Source organism: Sander vitreus, chromosome 11, assembly GCF_031162955.1.
Source record: "Sander vitreus isolate 19-12246 chromosome 11, sanVit1, whole genome shotgun sequence".
In the NCBI taxonomy this organism is placed as follows: Eukaryota; Metazoa; Chordata; class Actinopteri; order Perciformes; family Percidae; genus Sander; species Sander vitreus.
In genome coordinates this window covers 4603587-4619544 of record NC_135865.1, presented here as the reverse complement: position 1 = coordinate 4619544, position 15958 = coordinate 4603587, and the positions used below count along the sequence as shown (strand labels likewise).

General features: G+C 41.8%; 1 protein-coding gene across 11 annotated transcripts in view; it reads right to left on the bottom strand.

The window, feature by feature from the left end:
- tns1b (tensin 1b) overlaps positions 1–15958 on the bottom strand; it is a 239726-nt gene that overhangs the window by 102566 nt on the left and 121202 nt on the right. For 10 of the 11 annotated variants that reach the window (XM_078263162.1, XM_078263173.1, XM_078263161.1 and 7 more), the window contains one exon: positions 7382–7420. In XM_078263162.1, the coding sequence (XP_078119288.1) occupies positions 7382–7420 (39 nt within the window). Of the gene's footprint in view, positions 1–7381; positions 7421–8735; positions 8756–15958 lie in introns of those variants that run through there. The other variant, XM_078263171.1, reaches the window with a different exon arrangement.

The window sequence follows — 15958 nt, the reverse complement described above, 5'->3', positions numbered from 1 at the left end:
GTTGGGGGTTAGTGATGGGGTTGGAGTGTGTATGCTTGTTCCCGTTCCCACCCCTCTTGGGATAGAGGGGCTTCTGAAGTGCCAGGGATCCCTCAGGACCAGATGAGAGGAGAGAGTGGACAGTCCTCGCTGTGGGAAATACCCCTGAGCCGTCTGTGACCCTAAACCACCTCTGCCTTCTCTGTGTTTGTCCCCAGGCCTGTCCATGTCCTGTCCCTGTCCATGTCCATGTCCCTGTCCCTGTCCCTGTCCCTGCTCCTGCTCCTGCTGATACGGCCGGACCGCTCACTCTGTTATGTAACCGAAAGCCTTCGGCAACATGTGAACGAGGAGAGACTCTGCAGAGAAACTCTCGGCATCTGCCAGGCATTTTTACTCCTCCTGTGTGTGTGTGTGTGTGTGTGTGTGTGTGTGTGTGTGTGTGTGTGTGTGTGGAGAGGGTCTCCTCACACACACACACACACACACACACACAATCAAACCTAAACAAGTCAATTTTTCTCCTCCACTCTTAATATTTCAACTCTGCATATGTCCCAATATGGTAATAACATACCATATTGGGAAAATAAGATAAGAAATAATAAGAAAAAGTGAAAAGTTACTGTGCAAGCCTTATCTAGGCTACTGCTACTACTTTATCACTGCAATGTTTGTTTTTCATTTCTCCGGCCTGACGGAATTCCTCAGGCATGTGAAATCTCAGATGTTCTGTACATTATGCAATCCAAACAATGTGTGCAATGTAATTAATAGCCTACACGACAAAATAGGTTGTGTGTCATTGCCTTTCAAACTGCTATAACAAAAATGAATCACGAGACCGTCTTGTGATCTGTGGGTTAGGAGGATCCCGTTAGGCACAACAACAGACTAAAGTCCTATTCATGCTTGCTGCATCCGTGTGGCCAGCATGCTCTAGAGAAGCTAAATTGACACTTTCTTCGACGAGAGGCTGTGAAGAAGATCTATCGCTACGCACGCCTTCATAATTCATCTTTGTCTGTCTTTACAAAAAACAGATTGATTCCTTTTCTTTATCCAGCCAAATACAACCAGAACAAAAGCTCTTCTACTTGATGTTGTGAGGTCACCAACTTCATTTCCAGTGAAAGATATCTGCTTACATGCAGCGGTGGAAGAAGTATTCAGAACTAAAAAGTAGTAACTGGTAACTAAAGCTGTCAGATGAATGTAGTGGAGTGAAAAGTCCTCTCTGAAATGTACTAGAAGTAGAAAGTGTCATGAAAAGAAAAGACTGAAATACAGTACAAGTACCTCAACATTTGAACATAAGTAAAGTACTTGAGTAAATGTACTTCGTTACATTCCACCACTGCTTACATGTCTGCAGCTTCTACTGAAGTAGAACAAACCTTAAGAGTCTACAGCCACAGTAGCAGCACTGTGAGGCTTCACTTAGGCACAGCGGTGCTTTGAGCGAAGGATGCTGATGTTTAGCACGTATAGTATTTACCTTGAGCCATGCTGCTTACATGGCTGATTACTTCAGGGAAAGATTGTTGTCATAGCTAAAAGAAACCACTGTACAGCAAACCACCTAACCAGCCTAAGACATTGTTTCTGTACCAGTGTCATACTACTATTTCCTTTTCAACTGAGAAACAAACCAATGCTGTTTTTTTTCTGTCTGGGACGGTCCGTTTAAGTTAGGCAGGTGAGCAAAGTATTACTAAAGCTTGGTTGTCACTAGTCTATATCGACGACATTTCTCTTCTGGGATTGTTCCGGTGCCGCCGGAAATTCCGACCGACTGCTCCTCAGATCTCTGCAGGGTAAATCCAGACAGCTAGCCTGACTATCTGTCCAATTGGAGTTTTCTGTTGAACGACTAAAACAACCTTTGAACGTACTTACTGTATGTTACATCGAAACAAGTCCCTTCCCGAGGCACAAGGCCGCCCAAGACGATTGTGATTGGTTTAAAGAAATGCCAATAAACCAGAGCACGTTTTTCTTCCCATACCGGAATGCTGTGTGGACTAGCCAGACCCTCCTCCGCAGCGCTGTGGAAAAAGGTCTGGCAAAGCGAGACTAAGGTGGCACTAAAATACATCACTGTCAAAAGTCTCAGCAGCTGCTGTTTATTAGAAGAAAGATCTGAACCGACAATAGGAAACCCCACCAAAATGCAAGGGTTGATGTTGGCATCTGATAACCGGCAGTTACTAGAGTTTGGAAAGCCTGACGTAACTAAGCAGGCTGAATGTGACTACAGTCTGAACCAATGTTTCTTCATACTGTTCTTTCTAACACTGGTAAGAACACTGGAGAGGGTTAATGACTAGCCTAGCGTGTAGTAGTCCATTATGATAGTGGATAGGACTGGGATTGTTTTCACTCTCTTAACTGCAACGCATGGTGGGATGACTTTATAAAACTGCAGTTTACAAGCCACTGTTTGCTTGTAATTCAGCAAAACAAATGAACAATGCATAAAAACAAGGACATGAACTGCACAAACTACACGTTTCAGAAATAAATAAAAAAGTAAAAGAAAGAAGTGAGCTTTAAGATTCTTTTAAGAAGGTTTTTTGAAAAAAGTGCTTTCTCTGTATCAGAGACCAATTAACAAATTGCTTAGGTTTAAGTAATTCTCTAATGAAAGCCCTATTGATTAATGGAGGAGTGAGGGTTGGGTTGCATTTGGATAATGAATTGTGTCAAACAAGATCGAAAAAAATGCATCAAAGTGACCTTCTCACTTTAACCCAGTGCTTAACTCGCGCTTTCTATCTTTCCTCCATCTTAGCCGAAGTGGACGCCTGCGGGGAGAAACTGACCATGACATCCAGTCTTTTGTAGAGCACGCTTAGGTCTTCTAATCTGTAGTAGAGCAACGCATTCTCAAGAACAGGTTTGTATGATATCGTACAAAAACGCATGCAAAACAATTCATATGATGTCATACGAAGTTACGTTGACCGCCGGCCGGTCACATGACAACCGTATAACCGTCTTTACAGTTAAATTAAGCCGACAAAATGTTACTGGAAGCCAGCTACAGAGCATGGTGAGCTGCTTTGAGAGGCTGTTGCTAGTTGAGTTTATCCGACCAAAGGTGGTCGTCATGAGGGGCACCAATCGTGGTCTGGATTAAAACACCTTTCTGGGACACTAAAACGGGTTTCCTGGGTAAAAGTCAGTCATTGTGGTGCAAACAGCAATAAATACGTGGAACACATACACAGTGCTTTACTTTTCGTAGCTATATGTACGAATTGGTTTATGAGAACAGCCTGAATATGTACTGTACATGTACATTTACACACTCGTAAATGCTGGATCATCACGTAGAACACATAAGAAACCATAACGCATGACGCCCACAGCTCTTAGTTCAATATTAAACAGGTTTCTTATGGCCTAGTTTGTACATTCCCAGGGATCTGGGATCATACTGTATACCATTAGAGGATGCCTGATTGGTGCTTGTATACACAGCGCTAATTGGACCACATCTAGACCATCTCTGCCCTGCAGTTACTCATTACTCAGCAATGTCCTGGCCCTGTTCCCCCACTACACAAGACCTGTAGAAAAAAAAATAAGAAGGTGAATGACGTATGTGTTAGAGGTTTATGCTTTTCCGAGTGTGTGTGCATATCTTTGCTTGTGTGTGCATGCATTCCTTCTGTGTGTTTCTGGGCGGGCATGTGTTCAGATGTGCAGTCTACCTCACCACAATCCCTAATATCTCTCTCCCTCTCCCTCAATCCCGTCATCCAGCCTTTGTTTGTGCAAAATAAAAAATAAACTATTCCTGGCAGAGCTGGCTCAACATGAGGGCACATCTGAGGAATGCTCCCAGCATGCTTCACAGCACGCCGTGCACGTCCAAGTGCAGGGGTCTGGTTGGGGGTACTCACTTCTGTCATCATCATTGCTGTTGGGATCTTCCAACCACACATTATCAATTACAATAAATGGGCTGCCAGTTGGCATCACCTTCCCACGGGGGGCTGCTTCCAAATTCATTCTGTAGACTCCATAGTTAATAACTAATTACTATATTTACATCAAGACTAAGAGGCCGCTAATTTCATAATTACACTCATTTTACATGTGTACATGCTGGTGCAGTTACATCTGATAACATTTTAGTGTCAGTTACCGAAGCTGTGGCACCTAGGAACAGACATTGATGTGTCAAAATCTGTGGAATTCCCTTTTAGGCCAACAAGAAGTCATGAAAATGCCCCCAAAAAAAGGTAAATTTGAACATCTACAATCTACATCTACAAGGTTATGTGATATGATATAAAGTCCCACAAAGCCTACTAAATGGTCCTTGCAGTGAGTTTAATCAACTATGTTTGATTTTATCAAAGCTGAAGTAGTTGTTTATACGAGGACAGTACAGGGAACTGTGGGGCAGTGCACACTCTTGCACGTTTTTCACCAATGTTGCGATCATTCACTTCTTCATTTCTTCTTCCACTCTTAATCTTGCAAACAGTACACTTCATCTGAAATCAGTTATAATAGGTTGGGCACCGTAATATCAACGTGACAGACTGGGACACAAAAATGTTTCGTAGTGAGCAGTAAAGTCATTCTGAGATTTTTTAAGTCTTGTGATTTGTACTAGGTTTGACTGCTGGTCTGCCTTTGGTCTGTCCGTCATTTGAACCAAGTAAGTCATTTATTTTAGTTGCTTCCAAATCCAAACTACTACTCCTACTATCCTAACTAAATTCATATCTGGGGTGAGGGTGGGATGCAGCTCCAGTGCGGACCGAAGACCTTCGGTTGGCAACTGTGGGGGCTCCATTTCGTCCAGACGTGGGCACCAGCGCCTGGGGTCTGATATAGTCTGTTCCCGACAGATCAGCAAACTTTATGTTTTTGCCTTTAGCATCGTTATCACTTGGCTTTCGCCCTTTTTGAAGTTAGAGCAACTAGAGGGGTCAAAGGTTATATGACGCCATTGACAGGCGACCAAACAGAACATCCTGTGTCAATGACAAAAAATGACTGGGTTTGAACATTGCTGGAAACATTTGGGATAAAGTCAGTACGCAACTAAACAACATATAACATAGGTCAAGTTGTTTGTAGACATTTCCATGCAGAGATATTTCATATTATATTGTTACATTGTGTTTAACTAAAAAACAGTAAAGTGCACCTCTTAGGCCAATAAAAACAGTGGAATCAAAAGGAAGCACTTGTTATTCTTATGCTGAGAAACAGCTGCATGAAAATATCAGATGTTCATTTCATTCACAATGGAACATTATCATCCGGTAATAAAGCTGTGTGTTTTTTGTAGCTCGTCCCATCTGAGTGGAATGTCTGGATTCTCATAAGAATTTTTTTTCCAAACTAAGTTAATATATGGTCGATGTTGCAATCAGTCTGCACCTGAGTGGGGCAGTAAATCATGCTGGCCTCAGACTGTGAGCGAAGGAATTCTCCAAACAAGGTGCTGCGGAGAGCCGACACACACCTCAGGCTGGGGTACTGCTGCTGGGAACACGCTCTCGCTCACTCACTAGCAGGCATGCACACTCGCACGTCCACATACAAACGCAAACAGCATCATCCCCTTCCTGTTACACGGAGCCACGGCCAGAGGGGTGACACATACTGTATGCACACGTAGAATCACTTTCTCAGAGAAATGAAATAAAGCACAGCAGCTTAACACCCTAACCCAGCGTCAGCTGCATAAAAGCAACCTGTGTTCAGTCCATACCTATAGTACTATTATTTCTCATATTCCTCCAATGGCCATGTATTTTAGGCTATACCAGACAGCATGACCGTTGTTAGCCTTTTAAGCCAGTTGTTTTCCTCGGTAGGAAAGGTACACCACCAAATGTTTAACACCTCAGCTGATCAGCATTTATGAGAGCAATCAGCACCTTTAATGCAGCCACAAAAGCCTCTGGGAAAACTCCTGTTGGCAAGCCAAGATAAAAGATGAAATAGAGGCAGATGCCCTGTGGCTTCTATTACCTTCTCTAGACCGAATTACAGTGACATCACCCCAACACAAAAATCACTTCCAGGTAGACAAATGGAGAGATGTGAAATCGGCAAACTCGTTCATTTCTGTTGTCATTTTCAGCTGTAACTGTCTGAAGTTTAACATGGGCTTTTTTTCATATACTGGGCTGCTTTGCGAGCACCTTTGATAAACCAAATCTAGCGTTACGAACAGCAACATCTCACAGTCGGTCGGACTGACTGCTAGTTTGGGTGGTGTCATTTCCTTTAGTCTGTGGCCCAACAGGTAAATTAGCGTTAGTGAAAGTTTTGACACATGAAAGCATCAAAAAGATGAGGAGTATATTCTGTTGTTTTTCGCCCCCGTTTGCTCAGTGCCGTTAAAACAACTTCACTGACAATATTTGTCTCGTAGCAACTTGAAGATGATTGTCACAACACTACATGTTGGCTTCCACATGACATATACACAAAGCTGCTACTTCTTAGAGCAAATGGTCAGAGCTATCAGCAGAGAAGTAGCTTTAACAGACTACAGGTTAAGTCAGGGAGGTGTCATGTTTATGTCACATGGAGGCCAACGTGTAGTGTGGGAGGGTGTTCATTTCAGAAACCAAAGAGCTCGGTTCCAGAGCAGCCCTTTAGCGAGAAAAAGAACATCTTGCACATCTTAAACAGATGTCTTCATGTAGAAAGCCTCTGGTGCGAAAGCATCTGCAGAGGATAATAACATGTTCTTGCTTGATCACTGCAGCTTTTATGAAAGAAAAACAAGACGTTTCGGGAAATATTTTCTCTGCGAGCGTCAAAAAGAGTGCAGGGGGATATTTGCTTTGGGTTGACAAGCACCCAAAACCATTTAAACACGCAACATATGAGAAAGAGAGCGAGGAAATCATCTCTGTGTCTAACACGGCTCCTAATGCCAATACCAAATAAGGCAACAGAGCAAGCATGTTTTTTATTGCCCTTGCAAAAATCACTTCAGACTCAGACTCAAACACCAGAAGACGTCATCATGATAGCAGATTCAAGGATACGGCTTTTTATTTACATTTCTTATCTAGAGGATTTTTTGATTTCCAATAGATCCAAAACCCCAATCCAAATTCCCTTTATTTATTTCAGCAAAACAGAAGAAACAAAACTGCCAAACAATGGTTAAGTCGAGAAAAGTCTGGTTTATTTATATAGCTCTAAATCACAAGTTTGTCTCGGGGGGGCCTCCAGATAATGGTCCATTCTGCACAATAGTAACTACCTTGTTAGTGGAGCTGATAGAGGCTGTTACCTTCCAACCCTGTTTGCAATAATTCTGCACCAGGAAGGACCCTGTAATGCCTGCTGAGCACATACAGCATGGAAGCAATTACTAAAACGTAACAAACTAAAAAGTGTTACTCACCAGCTCATAGTTTGTTGCAGGAACACAAGATGAAGACACCTAAAAACAAAAATAGAACTCGTCAGTCATATTGTTGCTTGTTCGCAGTTATTTTATTACATGAACATTATAAACAGCAATGGACTTGTAAAATTCCTAACATTTAGGTGAGGCTTTATGGATTCATTCATCAAAGTGCCCCCGACATGCCGCCAGTGTTGTACTCCGTGGCTAATGTATACGCATATGCAAACCAGAATGGAGGGACAGGCTTCACTTAAAGCTACACAAGTCGGTATTTTGATATTAACAATGTAACTTTTAAAGAAAAGATGATTCACACATCCAAACAATTATGCTGTGCAGTTGCGTAGGACAAAAAACAAGGACTTGAAGAAAGACAAAATCCCGCACACTGCTCTTGCTGCAGCATCACCATTTATTAAAGAGCAGTGTGCGGGATTTTCTCTTTTTTCAAGTTCATATTAACAATGTAAAAAATGACAATGTGTAATGTGAAAGGGCTCACTCATAGTGACAACCCCACAGAGAATCATCACCCGACTGCAGTCCTCCTCAGCTCTATGGAGCGTTTGTTTTTTGTTAGCTCATTGATTTGGTTTTACGGCCAACAACTTTACTGTTTTTAGCTCACTGCTCTCTTCAACCTTATTTCCAGAAGCAGTTAAACAACTCTGATTAACCTACTGTACACTACCTACCCAGCAGTAAACATCACACAGACACAGTAAGCAACTAGAATCGGCACAGCACAGACCTCCGCCGAGGCCATGCCCACATCTTGCAATGTTAAGGAAAGTGAAAAAGAATGAGTGTATCTGCCCTGTTGTTTGGATCAGCTACAAAGTATATGGGGTATTTCTTTGGCTCATCCTACACCCTTCCACCAAGTTTCATGAAAATCGGATCCTGCTGACAGACAGAAAAACAAAACGAACCGAAAACATAACCTCATTGGCGTAGGTAAAAAGCTGGTAAGCATTTATCATCCAAAGAGCCAGATGAAAAAATAGATGACTACATGTTAACGCTATAAAGGTCAGTGTTGTGTTCACAGCAGCTTGTTGTGCTGCCCCCAAGTGGCCAAAAACCAATGACTACAGCTTTAAATAAGGCTGTTTATGATGTTCTTTGTGTACAGTATGCAGCATTTCCTTCAGAAAAGACAATGTTTAGAATTGGTACTGCTCAAGTATTCCCACTACAATAATGACTACAGAACTCAGCAATGCTATCAGGTTTTAAGAACAAGGTGATGACAGAGTATTGGCACTATAATAACCTGATTGAAAAGCACAACTGTCTTGTCTACCCAACTAGACTCTGATCCTACATACTGTACGATATTGTTTACCACAGCTGAAGCAGCAGCAGATGTTAGTCAGTGTGGTGGGGTTGCTCCAACAGAACTCATGATCTGTCAAGTGCCCGGGCTAATCCGATTACCATCTGACAGTTCCCATAGTCATTATTTAAGCTCGGAGAAAGAGCATTAAGACCGAGGCTGATCAACAGGAAGAACATAATGATAATGGCCTCTAACAGAAGATTCAAATGAGAAAAGATGACTGCTTGATGACGATGAACACAAACAGGATGTCACCACTGATGTTTCCTTCCTGTGCATGTCTGCATTGTGTCCCTTTGCTCCCGTTTCACCATCATTCTTCTGATGCTGCACACTGAAGAAAATCCCTACAAATTAGATTTTTAACCAGTAAGCCACGCACGGGCACCATCTCCCCTGCAGATAACTGGCAAATGGCAAACAACATAACAAGACAGCTTTATGATTCCAGAAGGCTTTTGACCTCATCATTCTTTTCTTAACCGTGTCCGTTTTAGCTTTGAAAGATTAAACCTTGGGCTTATCCCAACCGTTGACCTCCTAAACACCTATCATTTCATTACTTACTACTTCTCTGCCACTCTCCTTATCTGAGACTAATTGTGTCATTGCATGAACACAAGCCTTCTGCTCTGATGGGGTCTGCTTTTCGTTACCGTTGACGGATGCACATTCCGCGTTTGCCCACAAAATTTTTAAAAAAAAATATAATAAATAAAAATATCTTAACTTTCTATCTCTATTTACAGAATGTTATTGGGCTGAAATTGGAGTTACACACATACATAATGAATCACAGCTTTGCTCAGATAGTAGATATTTTGGATAATCATTCATAAGCCAACATAGATGAGTTCGAGAACTAAGATAACAAAACATTGGTTGACCCCCTTTTTTACATTACCACATACAATGTGAAAACAATTTTGATAAGGATCCTTATTCTTTTTTATTTATTTAAGAATTAGGACCAATATATGTACTGAGCAGGACTGGCTCAACATATCTTTCTTTACTGCAATGTCTGTTACTTATCAGCCTACATACAGTGTTTGCTGATATGCAATAAGCTAATACTACAGGCTCTAATTCCAACCCCAACCAAGTCATTTGAAACTAACAAAGCCAGACAAACAGCTAGTAAGGTTAAGACATTATCTAACTGGACAATCCATCCATAATGGATGCTTCCAAATCACACTAAACAGACCACTGGATGACTGCCATTGCTATGTTAGGATGATTAGATTCACAAAGTTGAGGATGTGTGAGTCACCTTGGGTCATTAAAGTCTCTTTTTGAGCTTTAACCCCATTTGGAATACAGGAATCTTAACTCCAAACAGGAAATTACCTTTATCAGATTCTTTAGAAGCAGCTGATACACTGATATGAAGAGGCAGTGCCTAAATATACAGAAGATACACTGGCTGTTTATAGCTTCCCACAAGCTGTGAAATGGAGACTACAAAATCTCCAAGGTGATGGCAAAAATGAAAATGTTCTTCTGTGACTGCTGTCTGTCACAGTTGCCCAACACGTTGTTTCATGTATCCACAGCCTACTTGAATGATTGCATCACAGTGGAATGCGTCTCTGTTTTGGTGAATTTGGTCTGGCATGGTGGAGTGTGTCTGGAGTTGACAGGATACTGTATCTCCGTCTGGCTCAAATCACCTCCACTACAAGTTATTCTAACACTCCTTTAACCCCCAGACCCCCTTCCTACTCTACCATCCATATCACTCCATGCACAACAACAATGTGGCGTTCTTCTCTCAGAGGCCAAGCTCCTCAGGGTGCCCCCTTTCTGCACCGACTCCTCAGCCCTGGTCAGTGTTTCCACCTGACACTGCGTCTGCCCTGCAAGCTGTTGACAGCTACTCCACCTGCAGTCAGAAATCATTCAGTACGCTTGCATGCACACTAGTAGCCAAGCTATGGCCAAGCTTGTGGAGGGTCCTATTAACATATTTCCACGTGTAATCATCTTGGTTAAAGACATCTGAGGCCTGTACTACGAAGCAAGATTTGGCGTTAACGAGGTAACTTCAGGTTCAACCCAAGGTTTAGTGTATCACGACGGTGGATCACTTGTTACCGGGTTAAATCGCCATGGTAACTTACGCTGAACACCTAACCTGCTCGGGAGCAGGTTATGTTGGAGAATAGAAATCAACCGGTGTAAAAGCACCGCCTACTGACCAATCAATACTCGATTGATAACGGCGTCACCGTTCTTAGAAGAGCTCGGTGGGCGGAGAGAGAGAGAGAGAGAGGTGCGCTCATAAAAGTTAAAACATTTAGAGACCGACAACCCCGTTAACATTCCCTGATGGGTATTTTTATGAAAGATATAGATTTTCAGTGGAGAGAATTAGGTATAGGCTATTTGTCGGCTTCTTGAGCCATGCGTTCGGTTTGACATCGGTTTGAATAATAATTTTTTATTATGTATTTTTTATCCCTTTTTATACCACTGCCAGGGTTGCAACTGAAATAATAGGCTAAAGCAACAACAGTTTATGGAAAGGACAAGTGTAATTATGGTCAGATCTTGTGCCTGACTGATGGGGAAGTGATATTGATAAGCGTTGTGATTTACGCATTTACAGCGTCGGCTATTTTTTTGCCAGCTTTCCTTCCTGTTTTAGGAAGCAGCGACTGTATTGCGTTTTGCCTTCAAAACCGTGTCTGTGTTCTTCATATTTATGTAGAATTATAGTTTTCTCTTCTTATGTAAAATATGCGGCTCTGGTAGATGTTTGCGATTGGTCGTGCTGTGCAAACAGCCTCTTTTATGTGAATGCGCACGTCTCTAGATTGGGAAACCCTGGGTTGACTGAACTAGTTGATAACCACCGTCGTGACACAGCTTATGCTGGACCGCGGATGTTAGGGTTAGTGAAGCCGGGTGACTGAAAGAAATCCAGGGCATGTTGATCTTGATTCGTAGTACAGGCCTCTAGACATGGTCTCATCCTAAATTTTGAGAAACCCAAAGATGCAAAGTGGGTGATTCCGAATGACAGCGGGATAATATGGCATGTTTTTACTGTCTTTGCTCGGGGAGGTACAGTTTGAATTTATAGAAAGGATAGCCCCTTAAGATGTAGCTTGCATCTCATTTTCAAGGGGGTCCTAAAAAACACAAATACTAAATTATCAAACACATACAAACAAAATATGTTTATATAGACACTTATAGCCCATACACTCCGAATCGGCGTCACCATTGTTTCTTTTTGTCAAGCTTGTCCGATTTAGCAACTGGAACAAAGGGGGGCGGGACTTAGGAAGGGTCAATTGTAAAATGATTTCTCAAAGAATTAAACTGGACTTCATGGTTTATAATTCATCTTCTAGTTGTAGCCTACCTTGTAGCAACACGGCCGCACCAGAACTTTAGTGCTGTCAGTCTAAAGGCACCATGAAGCCATCTTAATGGATACCATGAACACTACTTTGACTGGGCAAGCTTTAATTCGGAAATTCAACCATCAGATAAACTGGTACGTCTACTACATTGTGAGAAATTAATGTGAAATTGAATCATGAAATGTGACTGTATAGTGACGACGTGCCAGCAAATGAGAGAAAACATAACACAAAGAGCCACTTCATGAACAAGTCTCCTCTCCAAACATTGAAAAGGCTATGGCAACTGGCATTTGGTTGAATGTCATGTCTAATAAACTTCATACTTTCTATTTGTGGTAAACAGTTAATTATGTTGACGATGACATCAGTGACAAGCTAGCCATTGTCGCCAGTGTAATAAAACCTTTTGATGTAAAGGTCAGATTGAGTGGGGAGGTAGTCTGCCCACATCAGAATAGTTCAAATTCTCTATCATGCTAAGTAGTGCACTAATGTAGTCTGGTAAAGCAGTCGCAACCAGGATCTCCCACAAAACCCAGGGGATATTTATCTAAAGGCAGAGCACAGGTGAGCATTAGCAGTGGGCTAAAAACACACCTGCATCTTATTTGAGTATTTAAGTATGCATTAACTTATTAAGCTTCCTTGATTCCAAGAAGATTGAAAAGAGCATTAACAAAACTGGAGATCGCTAGTAGAGATCTTGGGCATGTCTAGATTCTTAAAAAAAAAGTAAGTACACCAGTTTCATCATTGGGATATTCAGATGTATATGTTTCAAATATATTATCTATATAATCTCACCCGGGCCAGAAGTAAGGGAACCTGAGTTGTCACGTATCTCGGTGAATTGATTGGATGCCATCTTGGCCTTTAGTTGGTGGACCAAGAGGCGAGCAGACTTGTCTCCATGTTGGTACACGGTCCCCCAAGAGCGCAGCTCTCTTGTCAGGAGAAGTACGAGCTCTCTTTGGAGTCCCAATTCTTTCATTACATAAATTGGGTGATTGGTTAGTGGAGATTAGATTGTCTAGGTCGGCGATTGGCTCTTCTAGCTCCTTTTGGCGTTCTCTACAAACCTTTTCGGTATGCAAAAATCATGTTTCCTCTAATAAAGGGTTTGAGGGTTTCCCACAGTAGGGGCGCATAGGGCTGGGCGATATGGAGCAATCTGATATCATAATTTAGGTTTGACAATTGGTGCTTTCACTAAATATTTTACCAATGAGATATTAGATACATTATCATCAGTAGCATGGATATAATGACAAAGTGAGTAAAGGTAAATAATACCACATCTAGAACAGCTAGAACAGTCTGGTAAATTCAGAAAATCACTTTACTGTAATGCAGCCTTTAAAAACAGGAAAAGACAACACGTATGCCTTATTATTAGGATATTACGATATCCAAAATCTAAGACGACATCTAGTCCCATATACCGATATTGATATTTTAACAATATCTTGCTCAGCCCTAGGGGCGCATTTCTATTTTATATATTAGCCTTTCTGAAAAGTATGCAACTTAACATTAGGCTTATTAGCATACTGATATTAATGTTTAGCTCAAAGCAAAACTGTTTCTAAATTCAGCCTCACAGAGCTGCTAGCATGGCTGTAGACTCTTAGTCTTGTTTATTTGTATCCTCCAAGAATAAGTTAATTAAAAGGTCAGATGTATCTTAGTGCAATACTCACATACAATATGTATGAGTACTTTGAAGCACAAACCCAGATCAGAACATGCCACTGGCCTAGAACCATACTCAAGTGTATATTCACGTCTGAATCAACCATAGGATAAATGCAATATAACCAAAAGCTTCTGAATCCCGTTTGAATTTAGATGCCCTGCACAAAGCCTTTGTCTGAGCATTGCGGTGCGTCGGAGGAGGCCTGGCATGTGTGTGTTGATGCTATCAGGAGTATTCAAATGAGTGTAATATAATAAAGAATAATTGTGCTGTTGCATTCCGTACATGCTTGTGATAACAGCATTAAACGAGGGCCCATTTCCTGCAGACAAAAGTCCATGTCAGACATCTCTTGTTTGTAGGACAGCGTTCATATGCAGTCAGCTTCCTGCTAGCTCCTGACACACTCCAGACACAGTCCTGTTATGTAACTGATGTCAGTCTCCCAGGTCTGAATATGTTAATGCCCCTTGCTAATGATCTGGAGTAGAGCTTTGAATAAATGATGAATTGAGTCATTATTTGGGTAAACAACATGCAGTAAAATCTCTGTGATGCTTATGTCTATAACTCTCAAACTTAAGGTAGGAAAACCAAACAGCGCGGCGATACATCATGGCAGAAAAAAAGCAAATTCCAGCTTTACTTCAAACAGACAAAATGATTGCCACGCAGGTTGGCTTGTTTTCCAGAGTGGAAAAGAGCATGGGGCAAAGAAACTTCTCCGGCCCTCTGCGCTGGCATATAAACACACGGCTGCCCTGAGTGCTTTCATGTTTATCCAGCTCCTTGCATCTGGCATATCCCAGCAGAACTATTCAGTGTGCAAATTCAATTTGCAAGCTGTAACCGGCAACAGAAGGCTTTTCTGCCGCCGTGATGGTGGAGTGTGCCAGAGTGCGGGTCCGTATGGACTTACTGGGATGTTATCAAAGCACAGAGGGATGATGGGAGAGCTTTGGTCCAAGTGCCCATGCTCGATCCCTTTGTGTTTATCTGATCTACAATAAATTGGTTTAGAACAAGTTTGATGCATCTACTGTACACACTGTATGTTGGATGATCATTGACGAGAATCTACGTTTAGGCTCATTTTGTTGTCTATAACTTGTCTCTTTCTGCCTCTCTAAATCTATTTTCTTTTCTTCTGTCTGTCTCTGTCTCTGAGAAAGGTTAGGCCTCTGTTTTCCTCCAGGGAAAATTGTAGAACATCTCAGATTTATTGAGCAGATTGGACTGTGGGACACTAAACAGCTGTCTCCAAACACTGTTCCCTGTCTCAGCAGCGCTGATTTATGTTTCATAGCATATGAAACTTCAGGAATGGCCGGACATGTGTGTTCTTTTTTGTGTGGATGTCTTTGGGCATATGGATATTTAAGGATAAGTGCTATAATTTTCAACTTTAATAGCCAAACTATTTTGATGACTGTTTCAGTCATTTACTGAGTAAAAACAAAAACATTTGAAGAACACAATGAATGAAATGTTATGGGCTTAATGATTATATAAAATAAAATCATTGTTACCATCCATGTGTGTTCTCCTGTGTGTATTTGTACTGTAAATGAAGGCATCGTGGAACAAGTCTGTGTGTGTGTGTGTGTGTCCTGTATAAAGATTAAGATCGACGTCACTGCAGTAGCAAATATCCAAATAGAGATAAAACTATGACGGATCAAATAAATATGAAGATAAAGAACATAATGAAGAACACATACTATGTTATCCTGCTGTAATAACCTGAGCCACAGAGGGATTCTGACAACCTATGTATGCCCCTGTCATGTTTCTTCTCAACGGCCGGCACTCAGAGTGGCCTTCTGCCGACCGGAGCGCCTGTTCATTCTCAGCCCCGTCTTTGTTGGACAGGACTGACGGCATGGTGAGGGTAGAAGCTACGGCTTGTTTCTTTTGTTCCAAAGTTACAGCGGGGGTCACGTTCCCTTCCCAGGCTCTTTCAGCTAAGAGCCAGTATTTACCAGAACGCTTATTTACACATTTAGCATGGCTCTCACTGTCTGGCTCCAGGCCAAGTGATGGAGGAGGGGGGGGGGAGTTAAGGGAAGAAGGCAGCCATGAAGAATCAGGTTTAAGGGGGGGGGCTGCTTGTAAAGAGCTGCGTGTATTTCCAAGCATACTGTAGAAGTTTG